Source organism: Bombina bombina, chromosome 3 (assembly GCF_027579735.1).
Source record: "Bombina bombina isolate aBomBom1 chromosome 3, aBomBom1.pri, whole genome shotgun sequence".
Taxonomy (NCBI): Eukaryota; Metazoa; Chordata; class Amphibia; order Anura; family Bombinatoridae; genus Bombina; species Bombina bombina.
Window position 1 is genome coordinate 718,553,114 of NC_069501.1, and position 26,251 is coordinate 718,579,364.

The 26,251-nt window shown below is 40.1% G+C and overlaps 1 protein-coding gene across 1 annotated transcript in view; it reads left to right on the plus strand.

Annotated features, from left to right (window-relative positions):
* CIP2A (cellular inhibitor of PP2A) overlaps positions 1 to 26,251 on the plus strand; it is a 335,048-nt gene that overhangs the window by 123,799 nt on the left and 184,998 nt on the right. The window contains exons 10-16 of the mRNA XM_053707535.1: positions 4,647 to 4,806; positions 4,893 to 5,034; positions 5,664 to 5,763; positions 5,863 to 5,981; positions 8,762 to 8,951; positions 9,059 to 9,133; positions 9,212 to 9,322. Of these exons, the coding sequence (XP_053563510.1) occupies positions 4,647 to 4,806; positions 4,893 to 5,034; positions 5,664 to 5,763; positions 5,863 to 5,981; positions 8,762 to 8,951; positions 9,059 to 9,133; positions 9,212 to 9,322 (897 nt within the window). The remainder of the gene's footprint in view (positions 1 to 4,646; positions 4,807 to 4,892; positions 5,035 to 5,663; positions 5,764 to 5,862; positions 5,982 to 8,761; positions 8,952 to 9,058; positions 9,134 to 9,211; positions 9,323 to 26,251) is intronic.

Below are 26,251 nucleotides of genomic sequence, written 5' to 3' on the forward strand. Positions count from 1 at the left end.
TCAAGGTTATCAACAAACCTAGTAAAGAAAGAGGCATTTCTACAATGTGTACAAGACCTCTTAGTGATGGGAGTGATCCACCCAGTTCCGCGAACGGAACAGGGGCAAGGGTTTTATTCAAATCTGTTTGTGGTTCCCAAAAAAGAGGGAACCTTCAGACCAATCTTAGACTTAAATATCTTAAACAAATTCCTAAGGGTTCCATCGTTCAAGATGGAAACCATTCGGACCATCCTACCCATGATCCAAGAGGGTCAATATATGACCACAGTGGACTTAAAGGATGCCTACCTTCACATACCGATTCACAAAGATCATTATCGGTACCTAAGGTTTGCCTTTCTAGACAGGCATTACCAGTTTGTAGCTCTTCCCTTCGGGTTAGCTACGGCCCCGAGAATTTTTACAAAGGTTCTGGGCTCACTTCTGGCGGTACTAAGACCACGAGGCATAGCGGTGGCTCCGTACCTAGACGACATTCTGATACAAGCGTCAAGTTTTCAAAATGCAAAGTCTCATACAGAGATAGTTCTAGCATTTCTGAGGTCGCATGGGTGGAAAGTGACCGTGGAAAAGAGTTCTCTGTTACCACTCACAAGGGTCCCTTTTCTAGGGACTCTTATAGATTCTGTAGAGATGAAGATTTACCTGACGGAGTCCAGGTTATCAAAGATTCTCAATGCTTGCCGTGTCCTTCACTCCATTCCAAGCCCATCAGTAGCTCAGTGCATGGAAGTAATCGGCTTAATGGTCGCGGCAATGGACATAGTGCCATTTGCGCGCCTACATCTCAGACCGCTGCAACTATGCATGCTAAGTCAATGGAACGGGGATTACTCAGATCTGTCCCCTTTGCTAAATCTGGACCAGAAGACCAGAGATTCTCTTCTCTGGTGGTTATCACGGGTTCATCTGTCCAAAGGAATGACTTTTCGCAGACCAGATTGGACGATTGTAACAACAGATGCCAGCCTACTAGGCTGGGGAGCAGTCTGGAACTCCCTGAAGGCTCAGGGATCGTGGACTCAGGAGGAGAAACTCCTCCCGATAAACATTCTAGAATTAAGAGCAATATTCAATGCTCTTCTAGCTTGGCCTCAGTTAGCAACACTGAGGTTCATAAGATTTCAGTCGGACAACATCACGACTGTGGCTTACATCAATCATCAAGGGGGAACCAGGAGTTCCCTAGCGATGTTGGAAGTCTCGAAGATAATTCGCTGGGCAGAGTCTCACTCTTGCCACCTGTCAGCGATCTACATCCCAGGCGTGGAGAACTGGGAGGCGGATTTTCTAAGTCGCCAGACTTTTCATCCGGGGGAGTGGGAACTTCACCCGGAGGTATTTGCTCAACTGATTCGTCGTTGGGGCAAACCGGATCTGGATCTCATGGCATCTCGCCAGAACGCCAAGCTTCCTTGTTACGGATCCAGGTCCAGGGACCCGGGTGCGGTGCTGGTAGATGCACTAGCAGCCCCTTGAGTTTTCAACATAGCTTATGTGTTTCCACCTTTTCCGTTGCTACCTCGACTGATTGCCAGGATCAAACAGGAGAGAGCATCTGTGATTCTGATAGCGCCTGCGTGGCCACGCAGGACCTGGTATGCAGACCTAGTGGACATGTCGTCCTGTCCACCATGGTCTCTACCCCTGAGGCAGGACCTTCTAATTCAGGGTCCTTTCAACCATCCAAACCTAATTTCTCTGAGGCTGACTGCTTGGAGATTGAACGCTTGATTCTATCAAAGCGTGGGTTTTCGGATTCGGTTATTGATACATTAATACAGGCTCGGAAACCTGTTACCAGAAAAATTTACCATAAAATATGGCGTAAATATTTATATTGGTGTGAATCCAAGAGTTACTCATGGAGTAGGGTTAGGATTCCTAGGATATTGTCCTTTCTACAAGAGGGTTTAGAAAAGGGCTTATCCGCTAGTTCACTAAAGGGACAGATTTCTGCTCTGTCTATTCTTTTACACAAGCGTCTGGCAGAGAATCCAGACGTCCAGGCCTTTTGTCAGGCTTTGACTAGAATTAAGCCTGTGTTTAGAACTGTTGCTCCTCCTTGGAGCTTAAACTTGGTTCTTAAAGTTCTTCAGGGTGTTCCGTTTGAACCCCTTCATTCCATTGATATTAAGCTTTTATCTTGGAAAGTTCTGTTTTTGATGGCTATTGCCTCGGCTCGAAGAGTCTCTGAGTTATCTGCCTTACATTGCGATTCCCCTTATCTGATCTTTCATTCAGACAAGGTAGTCCTGCGTACTAAACCTGGGTTTTTACCTAAGGTTGTTTCTAACAGGAATATCAATCAAGAGATTGTTGTTCCATCATTATGTCCTAATCCTGCTTCAAAGAAGGAACGTCTTTTGCATAATCTAGACGTGGTCCGTGCCCTGAAGTTCTACTTACAGGCAACTAAAGATTTTCGGCAAACTTCTTCTCTGTCGTTTACTCTGGACAGAGGAGAGGTCAAAAGGCTTTGGCTACCTCTCTCTCTTTTTGGCTTCGTAGCATAATACGTTTAGCCTATGAGACTGCTGGACAGCAGCCTCCTGAAAGAATTACAGCTCATTCCACTAGAGCTGTGGCTTCCACCTGGGCCTTTAAGAATTAGGCCTCTGTTGAACAGATTTGCAAGGCTGCAACTTGGTCTTCACTTCATACTTTTTCCAAATTTTCCAAATTTGACACTTTTGCTTCTTCAGAGCCTGTTTTTGGGAGAAAGATTCTACAGGCAGTGGTTCCTTCTGTTTAATGTTCCTGCCTTGTCCCTCCCATCATCCGTGTACTTTAGCTTTGGTATTGGTATCCCATAAGTAATGGATGACCCATGGACTGAACACACTTAACAAGAGAAAACATAATTTATGCTTACCTGATAAATTTATTTCTCTTGTAGTGTGTTCAGTCCACGGCCCGCCCTGTCTTTTTTGAGGCAGGTTCTAAATTTTAAATTATAACTCCAGTCACCACTGCACCCTATAGTTTCTCCTTTCTCGTCTTGTTTCGGTCGAATGACTGGATATGACATGTGAGGGGAGGAGCTATATAGCAGCTCTGCTTGGGTGATCCTCTTGTAATTTCCTGTTGGGAAGGAGAATATATCCCATAAGTAATGGATGACCCGTGGACTGAACACACTACAAGAGAAATAAATTTATCAGGTAAGCATAAATTATGTTTTTTCATAAAACAAAAATGTAGGAATCTATAATGATTTTACATTAACAATAAGTAATTTTAGAATGTATTCTTTGTCATTTTAAATTAGCATGTTAAAGCTTTTTCAAGTATTTGAGTTAAAGGGCCACTAAACCCAAAATCTTTCTTTCATGATTCAGATAGAGAATACAAATTTAAACAACATTACAATTTACTTCTATTATTTATTTTGCTTAATTTTTTAGATATCCATAGTTGAAGAAAAAGCAATGCACATGGGTGAGCCAATCACACAAGGCTTCTATGTGCAGCCAATCAGCAGCTACTGAGCATATCTAGATATGTTTTTCAGCAAGAAATATCAAGAGAATAAAACAAATTAGATAATAGAAGTAAATTAGAAAGATTGCATTCTCTTTCTAAATCGTGAAAGAAAAAATGTGGGTTTCATGTCCCTTTAAAGGTAAATGAAACCCAATTTTTTTTCTTTCATCTTCTTTTTTTCAGAACCTTGGGTAGAGCTTGCCACCAAATCAGCATGTGCTACCCAGGTGCTGAACCGAAAATGGGCCGGCTACTAAGTTTACATTCCTGCTTTTCAAATAAAGATAAAATGAAAGAAAGGAGTAAATTAGAAAGTTGCTAAAAATTGCATGATCTATCTGAATCGTGAAAGAAAAAAATTTGGGGTTTCTTATCCCTTTTTAAAGGGACATTAAAGTCAAAATTAACAGTTAAAATTGCACTTTCTATCTGAATTATAATACAACTTTCCAATTAACTTTTGTTATCAAACTTTAGTTGAAAAGCGTACCTAGGTAGACTCATTAGTAGCAATGCACTATTGGCCGCTAACTGTTGATTGATGGCTGCCTATAAATGACAATTGGCATTGACTCAACAAATGTGTTCATCTAGCTTCCAGTAATTCATTGCTGCTCCTACAAAGAGAATTAAACAAATTGATAATAGAAGTAAATTGGAAAGTTTTTATTTAAAAATGTATGCACTATCTGACTCATGAAAGAACAATTGGGATTTCATGTCCTTTTAATATACTTTCAAGTATATAAATAAAAATAGGAGATGGCAAAAGGTTATTTATGTAAATGATAGGAGCCACTGGTAAAGGCAAATTTAATAAAACTGAGCAAGACTCAACGGAGTAACCCTGCATTATAACTCAATGTGTAGTTGTATATGCTGTATCTGATTCATGAAAGAAAAAAGTTCTTTCATTACCTTCTTTTTTTAATACATATCATGTTCTGCCATCTTAGTCAAAGATACGAAATGTGCAAGATCCTGTGAAGACTACTTTAAAAGGGTGCCTCTCATACTCTCTTACTAAGGAATGAATTGCATTTACTCCTATAGTATCTCTCCAATAAATCTTATGGTTTTAGAATCCATGTCTATGAAATTTACTGTACAACCATTTAAATGTTGTATTTTAGCTTTGCTTTTCCCTTTTTGAATAGGATGTCATCTATACTGGTAATGGCCAGTCAGCTGAACGCTTTGTTGGTTTGCTGCTTCCAGTTATTATTGAACAGCTGCAAATTCCCGACCAGAGGCTTAATGAAGCATTTGCCAAGAAGAGATGTGAAAGAATTGTGAAAGCCATAAATGTCTTATTAAATATCCTTTTAAATTACTACAAAACTTGTGTTCTAATACTAAAACAAGGGTAAAACGGTTATTAAGCTCTCCTTGACTATGTCTACTCCTCTGCGGCGATGATGCATTAAAATCTCACATTGCTAAAATGGTTCCTGTCAACAGATGTGTATCCTTGGTTGATTATCAATTGACATACAGTGGTGTTGATACTGGCTTTGGAACCAAAATGGTAGATTCAGAACTATTGTAAGTATCTCTTAAATTCACAATTTTTTTAAATATATTTAATATAGCAAATTCGTTTTTACATTCTATTTAAAGGGACAGTCTACAAAATAATTGTTATTGTTTTAAAAGATACATAATCCCTTTTATTATCCATTACCCAGTTTTGCATAACTAAGTTATATTAATATACTTTTTACCTCTTGCCTTGTATCTTAGCATCTTCTGACAGCCCCCTGATTACATGACTTTTAATTTATTATCTATTGACTTCCATTTAGTACTGTGTTGTGCTAAATCTTAAATAACTCCTCGGGCGTAAACAAAATGTTATCTTTATGGCCCACATGAACTAGCAGTCTCCTGTTATGAAAAGCTAATAAAAAAGCATGCGATAAGTGGCTGTCTGTAGTGGCTTAGAAACAGGCAGACATTTAGAGGTTTAAATGTTATAAAGTATATTAATAGAACAATGTTTGGTTGTGCAAAGCTAGGGAACGGGTAGTAAAGGCATTATCTATCTTTTTTAAACAATAACAATTTTAGTGTAGACTGTCCCTTTAAGATTATTGTTGTTTTTTTTTTTATGTAGCTTTATACCGTATATTCAGCTTTGTTGTGTTTTTTTTGTTTTTGTTTTGTTTTTTTAGCAAAGTTGCTGCAGATGTTATTCTTAAAACGCTGGATCTCATGAGCAGACTAAAGCAGATGGTAATGAACATGGAAGCTACTTTCTACAAAATTCTTCAGGTATGATTCCATTAAAGGAAAGCATTAGTAGAAAGGCTGCCTGTATAATAAACTCTGCATAGCAATAAGATGATCGAAATAAAAAATGTTTATTTCTAGGATCATCGCTTGATAACACCACTGTCATTTGCCTTAACATCGGATGAAAGAGAGAGAGTTCACACTGGACTTAGAATACTGTTTGAAGCAGCACCTTTGCCAGACTTCCCTGCGGTTGTGTAAGTAAATGGATTGAAAAACCAGATTATAATTTGGTCTGTATTAATACTTGACTGGCTTTGCTGTCTAACTATTTCATAGAAATAATATTTGATGTGTGAGATGTGGTGGAATAGAATAGCTTTAAAGGGCCCTATTAAAAAAATCACCTCATTTATCACCTTTAAACAATTTAAAAATAGTAACGAAATCTGCATGGATTTTGGATTGTTGGGATATCAGAAAATGTTACTTCCCATACTGGCTACAATGTGGGTAAAAATTGTGTAGACATTACTGTGCATGTTTACTCTTGGGGTTTGTAGTAGAACATAGACATTAAAAAAATATGCATGAGGGCTTTCACGTGCATACATATCCTGCTGGTCATATTTTATCATAAATATTTCATGACTTATTATAATATGCTATTTAAATTTTTTTGATAGTCTATGAATAACTGTAAATATTTTAACTTCTTTCATACAGGTGGTAAGAGTTCATGATCCATTACTCCTGAGAATTGCTCCTACCCGCTACTAACACAGAAGACACAAAAACAGTATAACAAATTCCTGATATCAAAAGAAAAATAAATTTTAATAATGGAGGACAACAATAAACAAACCGATTTCCCCAAAATTATTAGGAACTAAGTAAATTAAGACCCAAGATGGCATTTATGAAAATAGTAAAAAAAAGAGAAGAATATAAACAATTTTATATAGTTAGCACAGAGCGGAAATCTCCAAATCAAACAAGGCAACTTAACTCCGAAGATTAGAAATGGTGGTAATTTAAGTTTTGAAGCAGTTGCTGTTTCAACAGATGTCAAGCAAAAGCAACGCTACACTGAAAAACAAGACTGCTGCTAATATTGCATGGTTAGATTAACCAATACCTGATTTTGTGATTAATGTCCAAGTCATACAAATATATATCGAAGTGGCCTGGGAGGTATTGGCTGTTCCACAGAACTATTATTATTGGTTATTTGTAGAGCGCCAACAGATTCCGCAGCGCTATTAACATAGGTAGTATACAAGGAAACATTTATAAGGATCAAATGGGTAGAGGGCCCTGCCAAGAGTTGCACTGTTGTAGTCAGCTCTTTAAGAAGGTGATATACAAACAGCTTGGCTCTTATTAGAGACATATACCCTATAGGTATAATCCTGGATCGTGTTAGAGTCCTTTAAGCAATTTGTCATGTTCTAAGAAGCAGTTGTAATAACTTTGATTAGCTTAGGAGCGTATTGCGTGTACAAAGATCCACTTCAATCCAGACCTCTCTTCACTTGCTGTATTTCAAAATAACTTACAGTATGTCTGATCTCATTTTATTTTGAGCTGTACCACTGTCTTCCACATATGCGTTTAACTCTTTGTACACTGGCACACAGTGAACAAGGTCAGGTCAGCCATCTTTGCATTTGAGGCCAGTTTCCCCAAATCTGTTTCCTGTGGATCCGGAGCAGCAGGGTCTTATGCTAGAGCTGTCGACAATAGATTCAAAACGTTTGCCGTCCTGTGGAGGATGGCCCGGCCTTTCAGAAATAGTAGCCTTTCTTTGCAGATACGTTTGTTCACTGACTGTACTAGCTCACACAGCTCATCATAGCTGGAAAGGAACCGGTCCAGATTAGGGAGAAGCAGCAATACTGTCTGCTGCCTGCATTGTCTTGGATAGTATTCTCAAAGTAATGACATTATGAAAACAAATGGTGTAGAGAAGGTACTATCTCAGCTGTATACTAAGTGCCGCCACAGTGGCACACAGCTTCAATCAATGTAAACTGCTTCTCGGCGACTAAAGGATGTCGATTCTTTATCCTAACAATTACCTGGGCACAAGTGTTGCCAAGGGCAAAACGGATGACAAATTGTGTGGCCACAATCTAGCTTATGAAAGAGCAATTTTATCAGAGCTTCAGAAGTTGGTGCCCATCTTAGAATGCAGCCTACTGGATGTCCAAAGTTACTTTATGAATGTTTTATATTTGCAAATAGCCTGAATCTTTAAAGCGATCAGCTCAGGTGATATTAAAAAGGTTGGTCAGTACTATGCGAGCATTTACAGTATTCTGTGAAGGCAAATTTTACCTTGAGAGGTGTGCATTTGGATAAGGGCATACCCTACATGTATGTATGTATGTATGTATGTTAAGGAGAGACACATACAATTTAATTGCTCAATAAAATAAACACTTTAAAAGGTTTTGTTGAAAATGCCAAATAAAAAATAATAAATATATATATATATATATATATATATATATATATATATATATATATATATATATATATATATATATATATATATATATATATATATATAAAAATTGCAACAAAATGCAAATTTATCTTACCAGTTACCAGTCTTATCAGTACCATTAGAATACACTAACTTGCCAGACTTTTCTGGATGAGAGCAGGTTTCTAACCATGGTTGGTGACTAATTATTTCACCCGTGCTGTAGTTCAAAAAATCTGGCTTGTTAGTGGGTCCTGAGGACTGGAATTGGGAAACACTTTTGCCAGTCGAAATTGGGTCTAATATCTGAAAAGTTTTGAACAGTACAAGACTTTTCAAACTGTTCACTTTTCCATTTACTTTTTTCTTCTGTACTAGCTTATTTTTTTGCTTTCATATATTATGGGTTGTATAGGTATCTTGAATACAATTACAGAACTGAAGCATTTGCTTTGTAAATATTTTTCAAGTATGTTTTAAAGCTTTTGTAAAATGTGCTTTTTAAATTGCATTGTAATATATTGATATTTTTACATGTTCTTTCAGGCTTGGTGAGAGCATTGCTGCTAATAATGCATATATACAGCAAGAAACTGATCATCCTCCAAAAAAAATGGGTTTGCAAGTTCTTACAAACAACTGTAAAACACCCCACACTCCAAATCTACAGAATTCAGTAGATATACCCTCTTCAAATATTCAGGACCTTATAGTAAAGCTGCAGACAGGAATGGAGGTAGCATTTCTGGTTTTGTTTTGGCTTGTTTTTACCATTCTAGAAACCAGCATGAAAAAAATCTAACTTTTTATTGTAATGTGAACATTTTCAATCTATCTTTGCAGTTGAAAGAACAAGGAAACAATGTCAGAATTTCTGATCTAATGGATGTTTATGAGCAAAAATTGTCTGCTCTAGCAGTAAGTAAAAAGTGCTTATACCCCTTTCCTAAATGGTTTTTGTTTTACAATTGTGTAGATTAATGGTTCTTGTTTCAGTCTAAAGAAAGTCGACTGCAAGACCTTTTGGAAGCAAAGGCACTAGCTCTTGCTCAGGCTGACAGACTGATTGCTCAATACCGGTGTCAGAGAGCCCAGGCAGAAGCAGAGGTGAGTAGGATATAATACATAGATATTACAGTTTTAGGATTAAAAGATTTGTTATTTTAACAAAGCTTTGTTTGCTAGTCTATATTGCGGCATATAACCTTAGTGGCACAATTTGACCCATAGCTGCTTATACATTTTTCTTCTTTTATTAATGTTGTGTTTAATGTCTGTTTTTTTTTTTGTTTTTTTTTTTTTGTTTTTTTTAAATAAAAAATGAAGAAAATGTAGTTAATAAAACTCAAGGATAAAAACAAAAACTTTAGGAATGCATTTGCATATGTTTGCAATAGCTTGAACATATTTCAGTATTGTGAAGTATTATTAGAATCTTCTTTTTAACTAGTATCACAGATGTATAAAGTACATAAGAAATGATAAAAAAAAAACATCTAAATTGCCTTATGATCTTAAATCATGTAGCAAATCAAGCTTTAGGGCTTAGGAAGAAATGTTAAAAAAAACAAACAAACAAAAAAAACCTTCACCACAAAGTTCTCTCTCTGACTTAGCTCAGTAAGTGTCTGCTTTCTTTTTCAGAAGATGTTGAGTCCACAAGCCATAACATTTGGGATTAAACTCTTCTCCACCAGGAGGCAGGCAAAAATGTACCCAATGCCAAGAGCTTTAATCCCTCCCACTTCCTGATTTTCCCTCAGCCTATATTTTTTCCTTCACATATGTAGGTAAAAATGTGAGGTGCTTAGACTTTATCAGGAAAGGGGTGCTCAAATTGCTGTGAGGCCCATTATCTCCCTCATAGAACAGAGAAGAGGGTAGAGGGGGTTGTGGAGTACCATAGGCAATGAGAATAATTATCCTGAGGGAGTTTTTCACTAGCCTAGCCACAGGATCGCTGGGACTGGTCCTGCAGCCTCTTCCTGTTAGCTCACCAGGGTATCTCCAGTACAGGATCCACAGTTAGTACACATAACTTAGATGGGCTCTTCTACTGGATGCAGGATGTATGCAGCTGGATAAGATCAGTAGAGTGAGTGGCAGAGGGGTAAGTAGATGACTTACACTCACACAGGCCCCAGGCTCAGTAGAAGGCCAGGGCACACATTGCTTTATTTCACTGACATGCAACCCACTGTTCTAAGATAATTTGTTTCTGGGATGTCTGGGGTTAATGTCACAAAAGCTCCATTGTTACCAATATCTCTTTTTGGGCTATACTGTCTTCATATGTTTGTTAATAGTTCCTCTGAAGGGTTTGTTTGCTGTTTTTTTGCTGGTGGGTTCAACAATAATAAATGTGTGAAACTTTTACTATTGCAGCATTCAGCAGGGACTTAGCCCTGCTCAGTATATTGGACTTTGCGCAGCTCAGGTATTGCTGCGGATTCCCAGCATTAACACTGTCATGCCGTCCCATTCTACAAGCCTTTACAGAACGCAGCGTTCAACACTTACTAGGCTTAACTTCTCTCTGCGTGCTTTTGCTGCTTAACACACCTGTTTCTTCCCTCAGCGTGGTGGCAAACATTACAACATGCACATTGCCATGCTGGAGCTCAGCTTGTCGAGGGGGGGTGGGGTGGGATAAAGTACCAGGCATCAATAGCTTTTGGGGGCATTTTCTGTAAAAATGTATCTTAAATGGACAATGTGAAGTCAATTCCTATTCCCACCATCTACACCTTAAAGTGATTGTAAAGCTTAATGAATAAGTGCCCGGTATCTAAATATAATTTTAAAATCAGGGGCACTTTCATTTATTAAACTTTACAAAGACGCTTATTTCTTTCATGTAATTGGCAAGAGTCCATGAGCTAGTGACGTATGGGATATACAATCCTACCAGGAGGGGCAAAGTTTCCCAAACCTCAAAATGCCTATAACTACACCCCCCACCACACCCACAATTCAGTTTTACAAACTTTGCCTCCTATGGAGGTGGTGAAGTAAGTTTGTGCTAGATTTCTACGTTGATATACGCTTCTCAGCTTTTTTTTTAATCCCGGTTCCTCTGAGTGCAGTGAATGACAGAGGGATGTGAAGGGAGTATTACCTATTGAATACAATGGTCATCCTAACGGGGATCTATTTCATAGGTTCTCTGTTATCGGTCATAGAGATTCATCTCCTACCTCCCTTTTCAGATCGACGTTATACTCTTATATACCATTACCTCTGCTGATTCTCGTTTCAGTACTGGTTTGGCGATCTACTTTATGTAGATGAGTCTCTTTTGGTAAGTATGTTTCCTTTATTTAAGACACTCTCAGCTATGGTTTGGCACTTTAAATATAAAGTTCTAAATATATAATTGTACTTATATTTGCCATGATTCAGGTTTATCAGTATATTTCCTTTTCTCTTGTAAGATGTATAGAGTCCACGGATTCATCCTTACTTGTGGGATATTCTTCTCCCCTACAGGAAGTGGCAGAGAGAGCACCCACAGCAGAGCTGCCTATATAGCTCCCCCCTTAGCTCCACCCCCCAGTCATTCTCTCTGCCTGCTTAACTGCTAGGAAGGGCAAAGAGGAGTGTGGTGACAAAAACATAATTTATGCTTACCTGATAAATTTATTTCTCTTGTAGTGTGTTCAGTCCACGGGTCATCCATTACTTATGGGATATATTCTCCTTCCCAACAGGAAGTTGCAAGAGGATCACCCAAGCAGAGCTGCTATATAGCTCCTCCCCTCACATATCATATCCAGTTATTCGACCGAAACAAGACAAGAAAGGAGAAACTATAGGGTGCAGTGGTGACTGGAGTTATAATTTAAAATTTAGAACCTGCCTCAAAAAGACAGGGCAGGCCGTGGACTGAACACACTACAAGAGAAATAAATTTATCAGGTAAGCATAAATTATGTTTTCTCTTGTTAAGTGTGTTCAGTCCACGGGTCATCCATTACTTATGGGATACCAATACCAAAGCTAAAGTACACGGATGAAGGGAGGGACAAGGCAGGAACATTAAACAGAAGGAACCACTGCCTGTAGAACCTTTCTCCCAAAAACAGCCTCCGAAGAAGCAAAAGTGTCAAATTTGTAAAATTTGCAAAAAGTATGAAGTGAAGACCAAGTTGCAGCCTTGCAAATCTGTTCAACAGAGGCCTCATTTTTAAAGGCCCAAGTGGAAGCCACAGCTCTAGTGGAATGAGCTGTAATTCTTTCAGGAGGCTGCTGTCCAGCAGTCTCATAGGCTAAACGTATTATGCTACGAAGCCAAAAAGAGAGAGAGGTAGCCGAAGCCTTTTGACCTCTCCTCTGTCCAGAGTAAACAACAAACAGGGAAGAAGTTTGTCGAAAATCTTTAGTTGCCTGTAAGTAGAACTTCAGGGCACGGACCACGTCTAGATTATGCAAAAGACGTTCCTTCTTTGAAGAAGGATTAGGACACAATGATGGAACAACAATCTCTTGATTGATATTCCTATTAGAAACAACCTTAGGCAAAAACCCAGGTTTAGTACGCAGGACTACCTTGTCTGAATGAAAGATCAGATAAGGAGAATCACAATGTAAGGCAGATAACTCCGAGACTCTTCGAGCCGAGGAAATAGCCATCAAAAACAGAACTTTCCAATATAAAAGCTTAATATCAATGGAATGAAGTGGTTCAAACGGAACACACTGAAGAACTTTAAGAACCAAGTTTAAGCTCCACGGAGGAGCAACAGCCTTAAACACAGGCTTAATCCTAGCCAAAGCCTGACAAAAACGCTTGTGTAAAAGAATAGACAGAGCAGAAATCTGTCCCTTTAGTGAACTAGCGGATAAGCCCTTTTCTAAACCCTCTTGTAGAAAAGCCAATATCCTAGGAATCCTAACCTTACTCCATGAGTAACTCTTGGATTCACACCAATATAAATATTTACGCCATCTTATGGTAAATTTTTCTGGTAACAGGTTTCCGAGCCTGTATCAATGTATCAATAACCGAATCCGAAAACCCACGCTTTGATAGAATCAAGCGTTCAATCTCCAAGCAGTCAGCCTCAGAGAAATTAGGTTTGGATGGTTGAAAGGACCCTGAATTAGAAGGTCCTGCCTCAGAGGTAGAGACCATGGTGGACAGGACGACATGTCCACTAGGTCTGCATACCAGGTCCTGCGTGGCCACGCAGGCACTATCAGAATCACAGATGCTCTCTCCTGTTTGATCCTGGCAATCAGTCGAGGTAGCAACGGAAAAGGTGGAATCACATAAGCTATGTTGAAAACCCAAGGGGCTGCAAGTGCATCTACCAGCACCGCTCCTGGGTCCCTGGACCTGGATCCGTAATGAGGAAGCTTGGCGTTCTGGCGAGATGCCATAAGATCCAGATCCGGTTTGCCCCAACGACGAATCAGTTGAGCAAATACCTCCGGGTGTAGTTCCCACTCCCCCGGATGAAAAGTCTGGCGACTTAGAAAATCCGCTTCCCAGTTCTCCACACCTGGGATGTAGATCGCTGACAGGTGGCAAGAGTGTGACTCTGCCCAGCGAATTATCTTCGAGACTTCCAACATCGCTAGGGAACTCCTGGTTCCCCCTTGATGATTGATGTAAGCCACAGTCGTGATGTTGTCCAACTGAAACCTGATGAACCTCAGTGTTGCTAACTGAGGCCAAGCTAGAAGAGCATTGAATATTGCTCTTAATTCTAGAATGTTGATTGGTAGGAGTTTCTCCTCCTGAGTCCACGATCCCTGAGCCTTCAGGGAGTTCCAGACTGCTCCCCAGCCTAGAAGGCTGGCATCTGTTGTTACAATCGTCCAATCTGGTCTGCGAAAGTTCATTCCTTTGGACAGATGAACCCGTGACAACCACCAGAGAAGAGAATCTCTGGTCTCCTGGTCCAGATTTAGCAAAGGGGACAGATCTGAGTAATCCCCGTTCCACTGACTTAGCATGCATAGTTGCAGCGGTCTGAGATGCAGGCGCGCAAATGGCACTATGTCCATTGCCGCGACCATCAAGCCGATTACTTCCATACACTGAGCTACTGATGGGCTTGGAATGGAGTGAAGGGCACGGCAAGCATTGAGAATCTTTGATAACCTGGACTCCGTCAGGTAAATCTTCATCTCTACAGAATCTATAAGAGTCCCTAGAAAAGGGACCCTTGTGAGCGGTAACAGAGAACTCTTTTCCACGTCCACTTTCCACCCATGCGACCTCAGAAATGCTAGAACTATCTCTGTATGAGACTTTGCATTTTGAAAACTTGACGCTTGTATCAGAATGTCGTCTAGGTACGGAGCCACCGCTATGCCTCGTGGTCTTAGTACCGCCAGAAGTGAGCCCAGAACCTTTGTAAAAATTCTCGGGGCCGTAGCCAACCCGAAGGGAAGAGCTACAAACTGGTAATGCCTGTCTAGAAAGGCAAATCTTAGGTACCGATAATGATCTTTGTGAATCGGTATGTGAAGGTAGGCATCCTTTAAGTCCACTGTGGTCATATATTGACCCTCTTGGATCATGGGCAGGATGGTCCGAATGGTTTCCATCTTGAACGATGGAACCCTTAGGAATTTGTTTAAGATTTTTAAGTCTAAGATTGGTCTGAAGGTTCCCTCTTTTTTGGGAACTACAAATAGATTTGAGTAAAACCCTTGTCCTCGTTCCGTTCGCGGAACTGGGTGGATCACTCCCATCACTAAGAGGTCTTGTACACATTGTAGAAATGCCTCTTTCTTTACTAGGTTTGTTGATAACCTTGACATATGAAACCTCCCTTGTGGAGGAGAAGTTTTGAAATACAGAAGGTATCCCTGAGATATAATCTCCAACGTCCAGGGATCCTGTACATCTCTTGCCCAGGCCTGGGCGAAGAGAGAAAGTCTGCCCCCCACTAGATCAGTCTCCGGAGAGGGGGCCCTGTCTTCATGCTGTCTTAGGGGCGGAAGTAGGCTTTCTGGCCTGCTTGCCCTTGTTACAGACAGGGTTGGAAAGGCAACCAGTCATGGAACGAGCAGTAGTTCCTTCCTGTTTTGGAGCGGAGGAAGTTGATGCTGCTCCTGCCTTGAAGTTACGAAAGGCACGAAAATTAGACTGTTTGGCCTTTGATTTGGCCCTGTCCTGAGGAAGGGTGTGGCCCTTACCTCCCGTAATGTCAGCAATAATTTCCTTCAAGCCGTGCCCGAATAAGGTCTGCCCTTTGAAAGGAATGTTAAGTAGTTTAGACTTAGAAGTTACATCTGCTCACCAGGATTTAAGCCATAGCGCCCTGCGCGCCTGTATGGCGAATCCGGAATTTTTAGCCGTAAATTTGCTTAAATGCACTACGGCATCCGAAACAAACGCATTAGCCAGTTTAAGCGTTCTAACTTTGCTCAAAGTCTCATCCAATGGTGCTGTGCGAATCGCCTCTTCCAGAGACTCAAACCAGAATGCCGCTGTAGCCGTGACAGGCGCAATGCATGCAAGAGGCTGCAATATAAAACCTTGTTAAACAAACATTTTCTTAAGGTAACCCTCTAATTTTTTATCCATTGGATCTGAGAAAGCACAGCTATCCTCCACCGGGATAGTGGTACGCTTGGCTAAAGTAGAAACTGCTCCCTCCACCTTAGGGACCGTCTGCCATAAGTCTTGTGTGGTGGCGTCTATAGGGAACATTTTTCTAAATATCGGAGGAGGGGTAAAGGGCACACCGGGTCTATCCAACTCCTTACTAATAATTTCTGTAAGCCTTTTTGGTATAGGAAAAACGTCAGTACACACCAGTACCGCATAGTATCTATCCAACCTACATAATTTCTCTGGGATTGCCACGGTGTCGCAATCATTCAGAGTTGCTAACACCTCCCCTAGCAACACGCGGAGGTTCTCAAGCTTAAATTTAAAAATTGAAATTTTTGAATCCGGTCTCCCCGGATCAGAACCGTCACCGACAGAATGAAGCTCACCTTCCTCATGTTCTGCAAATTGTGACGCAGTATCAGACATGGCTCTCGTGTCATCAGCGCGCTCTGTCCTTAACCCAGAGCTATCGCGCTTGCCTCTTAATTCGGGCATATTGTATAATACTTCTTTCATAACATTAGCCATATCATGTAAAGTGATTTGTAAGGGCCTTGATGTACTTGGTGCCTCAATCTTACGCACCTCCCGAGCGGGAGATGCAGGTACTGACACGTGAGGAGAGTTAGACGGCATAACTTACCCCTCGTTGTCTGGTGATAATTTCTTTATCGGTACAGATTGACTTTTATTCAAAGTAATATCAATACAATTGGTACACATATTTCTATTGGGCTCCACATCGGCTTTTGAACATAATGAACAAGCAGATTCCTCTGTATCAGACATGTTTAAACAGACTAGCAATGAAGCTAGCAAGCTTGGAAATCACTTTCAATAAGTTTACAAGCAATATAAAAAACGCTGCAGCGCTTTTAAAAACACAGTTGAATAACAAAGAAATCTAATTCAGTTATAGTCAACAATTCTTAACGAGAAATGTATTAATTAGCAGAGGATTGCACCCATTAGCAAAAGGATGATTAACCCCTCAATACCCAAAAACAGATATCAAATTAAGATTTAACGCTTTTATCACAGTCAAACACACTGTCACAGATCTGCTGTGACTGATTACCTCCCTCAAAAACGAATTTTGAAGACCCCTGAGCTCTCTAGAGACGTCCTGGATCAAGGAGGCAGAAAACAGCAAGACTGTGCTAGAATTTTAACAGCGCAACAAGGCGCTAAAACAAGGTCCCTCCCACTCATATTACAACAGTGGGAGACCTGATATAACGGTTTCTATGCAGAAAAAACGTTAGCCATGTGGAAAAAAATCATGCCCAAAAAGATTTATCACCACAGTACCTCACAAAACGAATAACATGCCAGTAAACGTTTTAAAAATAACATTTTGAATGTCATGCAAAGTTATCACTAAGCCTGCTACCAGTCGCTTCCACTGCAGATAAGGCTTAAACATTATTTCAGTATTAACAGTATTTTCTCAGTCAAATTCTAGTCCCTAGAAAATAACTCAACTGTGCATACATTTATCAGCCTGATACCAGTCGCTACTACTGCATTTAAGGCTGTACTTACATCATATGGGTAACAGCAGTATTTTCTTAGTCAATTCCATTCCCAGAAAATAATGTACTGCACATACCTCATTTGCGGGGGACCCCGCATGCTATTCCCCTCTTTCTGAAGTTACCCTACTCCTCAGAATGTCGAGAACAGCCAGCGGATCTTAGTTACGTCTGCTAAGATCATAGAAAAACGCAGGCAGATTCTTTTCCAAATACTGCCTGAGATACAAAAAATGGCACACTCCGGTTTCATTTTAAAATAACAAACTTTTGATTGAAGAATAATTAAGTAAAAACTCCAACTCCTCATGCGATCTCCTTCTTTGTTGAGGGTTGCAAGAGAATGACTGGATATGACATGTGAGGGGAGGAGCTATATAGCAGCTCTGCTTGGGTGATCCTCTTGCAACTTCCTGTTGGGAAGGAGAATATATCCCATAAGTAATGGATGACCCGTGGACTGAACACACTTAACAAGAGAAAATGTTATGTTATTTTTAAATGGTACCGGTGTGTACTATTTACTCTCTGGCAGAAAAGGGATGAAGATTTCTGCAAGGAGGATGATGTTCTTAGCATTTTGTAACTAAGATCCACTGCTGTTCTCACAAGGGCTGAAGAGTACAGGAAAACTTCAGTTGGGGGAACGGTTTGCAGGCTAAACTGCATTAAGGTATGTTCAGTCTATTTTTTTCTAGACAGACTGTTATTTCTAGAAAAGGCTGGCAATATCCCCATGAGGGAAGGGTAAGCTGTATTCAGACACTTGGATAGGAATTTCAGCTTGCATGAAGGGCTCATTAGTTACTGGTGACACTGTTTGGTAAAAACGTTTTTGTTTATTCAGTGAATGATGCAATTATAACGTGTGTTTTTTTAAGGGACTAAAGGGGTCATTGTGGCTTGTTTTTGAGTTTTCTAACCCACATGGTTAATTTAGAGACACTCTAGTGTTTGTCTGTTAGGCCTCAAAACATTGAGTTAGGTGGGAGGGGCCTATTTTCGTGCCTCAGTTGTGCAGTTTCTTTCTTTCATGTAATTAGCAAGAGTCCATGAGCTAGTGACGTATGGGATATATATTCCTACCAGGAGGGGCAAAGTTTACCAAACCTCAAAATGCCTATAAATACACCCCTCACCACACCCACAATTCAGTTTTACAAACTTTGCCTCCCGTGGAGGTGGTGAAGTAAGTTTTTGCTTAAGATTCTTTGTTGATATGCGCTTCGCAACAGGTTGAAGCCTGGTTTTCCTCTCAGAGTGCAGTGAATGTCAGAGGGATGTGAAGAGAGTATTGCCTATTTGAATACAATGGTCTACCTCTAGGGGATCTATTTAATAGGTTCTCTGTTATCGGTCGTAGAGATTTCTTCTCCTACCTCCCTTTTCAGATCGATGATATACTCTTATATACCATTACCTCTACTGATTCTCGTTTCAGTACTGGTTTGGCTATCTACTACATGTAGAGGAGTGTCCTGGGGTAAGTAAGTCTTATTTTTTGGGACACTCTGCGCTATGGTTGGGCACTTTATATGTAAAGTTCTAAATGTATGTCTATAAACTTATATTTGCCTTGATTCAGGATAATCAGTATTCCTTTTCTATACAGACTGTCAGTTTCATTATTGGGATAATGCATTTAATTATTTTTTCTTACCTTGAAAAATTTCATTTGGCCATTTTCTCCTGCATGCTGTTAGGCTCGCGGGGGCAGAAAATGTTTCTTTTTATTACGTCATTTTTTGGCGCTAAAATGTTTTGTCATTTCCGGCAACGTAATTTACGCCGTAAGTTGTATTCTGTTACGCATGCGTATTCAGACATTTTTTTGCGCCAAAAAAATGTGGGCGTCTTTTTTTTTTACTCACATTATTTAAACATTTTCTTTTCATTGCTTCTGGTTTCTAGAAGCTTATTATTTTGCATTCTTTCCCATTCCTGAAACTGTAATTTAAGGAATTTGATAATTTTGCTTTATATGTTGTTTTTTTCTATTACATATTGCAAGATGTCTCATCCTGACCCTGGATCAAAATCCACTAATGGACAGACGCTGCCTGATGCTGGTTCTACCAAAGTTAAGTGCATATGTTGTAAACTTGTGGTAACTGTTCCTCCAGCCGTAGTTTGTGAAAGCTGTCATGATAAACTTTCCAATGCAGATTGTGTTTCCATTAGTAATAATCCTTTACCTGTTGTTGTTCCTTCAACATCTACTGTTCAGGATGTTCCTGTTAATGTAAAAGAATTTGTTTCTAATTCTATTAGGAAGGCTCTGTCTGTTATTCCTCCTTCCAGTAAACGTAAAAGGTCTTTCAAAACTTCTCACATTTCAGATGAATTTTTAGGTGACCGTCATCATTCTGACTTATCTGTTTCTGATGAGGTTTTTTTCCGGTTCAGAAGATTCTACCACAGATATTGATACTGATAAATCTTCATATTTATTTAAGATGGAGTTTATTCGTTCATTACTTAAAGAAGTTTTGATTGCTTTAGATATGGAGGAGTCCAGTCCTCTTGATACTAAAACTGCTAAACGTTTAAATTCGGTTTATAAACCTCATGTATTCCGGAAGTTTTTCCAGTTCCTGATGCTATCTCAGATGTGATTGCTAGGGAATGGGATAGTCTGGGTACTTCATTTACTCCTTCTCCAAGGTTTAAGAAATTGTACCCTGTGCCATCTGATAGATTGGAATTTTGGGATAAAATCCCTAAAGTCAATGGGGCTATCTCTACTCTAGCCAAACGTACTGCTATTCCTACGGCAGATAGCACTTCGTTTAAAGATCCTTTGGATAGGAAAATTGAATCTTTTTTGAGAAAAGCTTATTTATGTTCAGGTAATCTACTTAGACCTGCTATCTCTTTGGCTGATGTTGCTGCAGCTTCAACTTTCTGGTTGGAGGCTTTAGCGCAACAAGTGACAGATCATAATACATATAGCATTGTTAAACTTCTTCAACACGCTAATAACTTTGTGATGCCATTTTTTATATCATTAGAGTTGATGTCCGGTATATGTCTTTAGCTATTTTAGCTAGACGAGCTTTATGGCTTAAATCCTGGAATGTAGATATGACTTCTAAGTCAACTTTGCTTTCTCTCTCTTTCCAAGGTAATAAGTTGTTTGGTTCTCAGTTGGATTCTATAATTTCAACTGTTACTGGAGGGAAGGGTGCCTTTTTGCCTCAGGGCAAAAAATCTAAAGGTAATTACAGGGCTGCTAATCGTTTTCGTTCCTTTCGTCAGAATAAGGAGCAGAAGCCCGATCCTTCCCATAAAAGGAACAGTTTCTGGTTGGAAACCTAATCCAGTCTGGAATAAATCCAAGCCTTCCAGAAAGTCAAAACCAGCCCCTAAATCCGCATGAAGGTGCGGCCCTCATTCCAGCGCAGCTGGTAGGGGGCAGGTTACAATTTTTCAAAGATGTTTGGATCAATTCGGTTCACAATCTTTGGATTCAGAATATGGTTCAGAATAGGTTTCAAAGTAAGACCGCCTGTGAGAAGATTCTTTCTCTCACGCATTCCAGTCAATCCAGTGAAGGCTCAGGCGTTTCTGAAATGTGTTTCAGACCTAGTTACCTGGGTTAATTATACCAGTTCCAGTTCTGGAACAGGGTCTGGGGTTTTATTCAAATCTATTCATCGTACCAAAGAAAGAGAATTCTTTCAGACCGGTTCTGGATCTAAAAATATTAAATCATTATGTAAGGATACCAACATTCAAAATGGTGACTATAAGAACTATTCTGCCTTTTGTTCAGCAAGGGCATTATATGTCTACAATAGACTTACAGGATGCATACCTGCATATTCCAATTCATCCAGATCACTTTCAGTTTCTGAGATTCTCTTTTCTAGACAAGCATTACCAGTTTATTGCTCTTCCATTTGGTCTAGCAACAGCGCCAAGGATCTTTTTGAAGGTTCTCGGTGCCCTTCTGTCTGTAATCAGAGAACAGGGTATTGCGGTATTTCCTTATTTGGACGATATCTTGGTACTTGCTCAGTCTTCACATTCTGCAGAATCTCATACGAATCAACTTGTGTTGTTTCTTCAAAGACATGGTTGGAGGATCAATTTACCAAAGAGTTCCTTGATTCCTCAGACAAGAGTAACCTTTTTAGGTTTCCAAATAGATTCAGTGTCCATGACTTTGTCTCTAACAGAAAAGAGACGTCTGAAATTGGTTTCAGCCTGTCGAAACCTTCAGTCTCAATTGTTTCCTTCGGTAGCATTATGCATGGAGATTTTAGGTCTCATGACTGCTGCATCAGACGCGATCCCTTTTGCTCGTTTTCACACGAGACCACTCCAGCATTGTATGCTGAACCAGTGGTGCAGGGATTTTACAAGGATATCACAAATAATATCCTTAAATCCCAATGTTCGATCATCTCTAACTTGGTGGATGGATCACCATCGTTTAATTCAAGGGGCCTCTTTCGTTCGTCCAACCTGGACTGTGATCTCAACAGATGCGAGTCTTTCAGGTTGGGGAGCTGTATGGGGATCTCTGACAGCGCAAGGGGTTTGGGAATCTCAGGAGGCGAGATTACCAATCAACATTTTGGAACTCCGTGCGATTTTCAGAGCTCTTCAGTTTTGGCCTCTTCTAAAGAGAGAATCATTTATTTGTTTTCAAACAGACAATGTCACGACCGTGGCATATGTCAATCATCAAGGGGGGACTCACAGTCCTCAAGCCATGAAAGAAGTATCTCGGATACTTGTATGGGCGGAATCCAGCTCCTGTCTAATTTCTGCGGTTCATATCCCAGGTGTAGACAATTGGGAAGCGGATTACCTCAGTCGCCAGACGTTACATCTGGGCGAATGGTCTCTTCATCCAGAGGTTTTTCTTCAGATTGTTCGAATCTGGGGTCTTCCAGAAATAGATCTGATGGCCTCTCATCTGAACAAGAAACTTCCCAGGTATCTGTCCAGATCCCGAGATCCTCAGGTGGAAGCAGTGGATGCGTTGTCACTTCCTTGGAATTATCATCCTGCTTATATCTTTCCGCCTCTAGTTCTTCTTCCAAAAGTGATCTCCAAAATTCTATTGGAGCGTTCATTTGTACTGCTGGTGGCTCCAGCATGGCCACACAGGTTTTGGTTTGCGTATCTCGTTCGGATGGCCAGTTGCCAACCTTGGACACTTCCATTAAGACCAGACCTTCTATCTCAAGGCCCATTTTCCATCAGGATCTCAAATCATTAAATTTGAAGGTATGGAGATTGAACGCTTGATCCTCAGTCATAGAGGTTTCTCTGACTCAGTGATTAACACTATGTTACAGGCTCGTAAATCCGTCTCTAGAAAGATTTATTATCGAGTTTGGAAGACTTACATCTCTTGGTGTTCTTCTCATAAATTTTCCTGGTATTCTTTCAGAATTCCTAGAATTTTACAATTTCTTCAGGATGGTTTGGATAAAGGTTTGACTGCAAGTTCTTTGAAGGGACAAATCTCTGCTCTTTCTGTTCTTTTTCACAGAAAGATTGCTAATCTTCCTGATATTCATTGTTTTGTACAGGCTTTGTCTCGTATCAAACCTGTCATTAAGTCGATCTCTCCTCTCCTTGAAGTCTTAATTTGGTTTTGAAAGCTTTGCAGGCTCCTCCGTTTGAACCTATGCATTCTCTGGACATTAAATTACTTTCCTGGAAAGTATTGTTCCTTTTGGCTATCTCTTCTGCTAGAAGAGTTTCTGAGTTATCTGCTCTTTCTTGTGAATCTCCTTTTCTAATTTTTCATCAGGATAAGGCAGTGTTGCGGACTTCTTTTCAATTTTTACCTAAGGTTGTGAATTCTAACCACATTAGTAGAGAGATTGTTGTTCCTTCATTGTGTCCTAATCCTAAGAATTCTAAGGAAAGATTGTTACATTCTTTGGATGTAGTTAGAGCTTTGAAATACTATGTTGAAGCTACTAAAGATTTTAGGAAGACTTCCAGTTTATCTTTTCTGGTTCCAGGAAAGGTCAGAAGGCTTCCGCCATTTCTTTGGCATCTTGGTTAAAGTCTTTGATTCATCATGCTTATGTGGAGTCGGGTAAGTCCCCACCCCAAAGATTACGGCTCATTCTACTAGGTCAGTTTCTACTTCCAGGGCTTTTAGGAATGAAGCTTCTGTTGATCAGATTTGCAAAGCAGCAACTTGGTCTTCTTTGCATACTTTTACTAAATTCTACCATTTTGATGTGTTTTCTTCTTCTGAAGCAGTTTTTGGTAGAAAAGTACTTCAGGCAGCTGTTTCTGTTTGATTCGTCTGCTTATAATTTCAGTTTTTTTCATTATAAAGATTAAAACTTTTTGATTTGGGTTGTGGATTATTTTTTCAGCGGAATTGGCTGTCTTTATTTTATCCCTCCCTCTCTAGTGACTCTTGCGTGGAAGTTCCACATCTTGGGTATTTATTATCCCATACGTCACTAGCTCATGTACTCTTGCTAATTACATGAAAGAAAACATAATTTATGTAAGAACTTACCTGATAAATTCATTTCTTTCATATTAGCAAGAGTCCATGAGACCCACCCTTTTTGTGGTGGTTATGATTTTTTTGTATAAAGCACAATTATTCCAATTCCTTATTTTTGATGCTTTTGCTCCTTTCTTATCACCCCACTTCTTGGCTATTCGTTAAACTGAATTGTGGGTGTGGTGAGGGGTGTATTTATAGGCATTTTGAGGTTTGGGAAACTTTGCCCCTCCTGGTAGGAATGTATATCCCATACGTCACTAGCTCATGGACTCTTGCCAATATGAAAGAAATTAATTTATCAGGTAAGTTCTTACATAAATTATGTTTTTCCTCTGAGACTTCTAACTGCTAAAACTACTGTAAAAATTTTGTTATGTTTACTGCTTTTTTACACTGTTTTGCAGAATTTGTGCAGCTTTTTTTCTCCTAAAGGCACAGTACCGTTTTATTTCTAAGTGTTATTTTCTTTGATTACAGTGTTTTCCAAGCTTGCTTGTTACATTACTAGCCTGTTTAACATGTCTGACACCAAGGAAAATCCTTGTTAAATATGTTTGCAAGCCATTGTGGTACCCCCTCTTAGAATGTGTCCCAATTGTACTGATATGTCCATAAACTATAAAGAACATATATTAGCACTTAAAAATAGAGCAATAGATGATTCTCAGTCAGAAGTAAATGAGGGTTTAGCATCTAGCTCTCCCCAAGTGTCACAAACAGTAACGCCCGGACAAGTGACGCCAAGTACCTCTAGTGCGTCAAATTAATTTATTTTACAAGACATGGCCACAGTTATGAATACAACCCTCACTGAGGTTTTATCCTGACTGCCTGGTTTTCAAGGAAAGCGGGACAGCTCTGGGTTAAGGAAAAATGCTGAGCAGTCTGACGCTTTAGTAGCCGTATCTGATATACCCTCACAATGCTCTGAGGTAGGGGTGAGGGATTTGTTATCTGAGGGAGAAATTCTGATTCTGATATGACGGCCTTTAAATTTAAGCTTGAACACCTCCGCTTGTTGCTCAGGGAGGTATTAGCGGCTCTGGATGATTGTGACCCTATAGTGGTTCCAGAGAAATTGTGTAAAATGGACAAATACCTAGAGGTTCCTGTTTACACTGATGTTTTTCCGGTCCCTAAGAGGATTGCGAACATTGTCACTAGGGAGAGGGATAGACCAGGTATTCCGTTCGCTCCCCCTCCTGTTTTTAAGAAAATGTTCCCCATATCTGACACCATGCGGGACTCGTGGCAGACGGTCCCTAAGGTGGAGGGAGTTATTTCTACTCTCGCCAAGCGTACAACTATACCTATCGAAGACAGTTGTGCTTTCAAAGATCCTATGGATAAAAAATTAGAGGGTCTCCTAAAGAAAATTTTTGTTCTTCAAGGTTTTCTTCTCCAACCTATTGCGTGCATTGTTCTTGTAACTACTGCAGCTGCTTTCTGGTTCGAGGCTATGGAAGAGGCTCTTCAGATGGAAACCCCATTAGAGGATATTATGGATAGAATTAAGGCTCTTAAGATGGCTAATTCTTTCATTACAGATGCCGCTTTTCAACTGGCTAAATTAGCGGCAAAGAATTCAGGTTTTGCCATTTTAGCAAGCAGGGCGTTATGGCTTAAGTCCTGGTCAGCTGATGTGTCGTCAAAATCTAAACTATTGAACATCCCTTTCAAAGGAAAGACCCTATTCGGGCCTGAACTGAAGGAGATTATTTCAGACATTGCTGGAGGGAAAGGCCATGCCCTCCCTCAAGATAAAACAAATAAAATGAGGACCAAACAAAATAATTTTCGTTCCTTTCGAAACTTCAAGGGTGGTCCCTCTTCCTCTTCCCCGGCTGCAAAGCAAGAGGGGAATTTTGCTCAATCCAAGTCAGTCTGGAGACCTAACCAGGCTTGGAACAAGGGTAAACAGGCCAAGAAGCCTGCTGCTGCCTCTAAGACAGCATGAAGGGGTAGCCCCCGATCCGGGACCGGATATAGTAGGGGGCAGACTCTCTCTCTTTGCTCAGGCTTGGGCAAGAGATGTTCACGATTCCTGGGCTTTAGAAATTGTTTCCCAGGGATATCTTCTAGACTTCAAAGATTCCCCCCCCCCAAGGGGGAGATTTCACATTTCTCAATTGTCTGCAAACCAAACAAAGAGAGAGGCGTTCTTACGCTGTGTAGAAGACCTACATACCATGGGAGTGATTCACCCAGTTCCAAAAGCGGAACAAGAGCTAGGGTTTTACTCAAACCTGTTTGTGGTTCCCAAAAAAGAAGGAATTTTCAGACCAATCTTGGATCTCAAAATCCTAAACAAATTCCTCAGAGTCCCATCTTTCAAGATGGAGACTACTCTGACTATTCTGCCACTGATCCAGGACGGTCAATATATGACCACCGTGGACTTAGAGGATGCATATCTGCGCATCCCTATT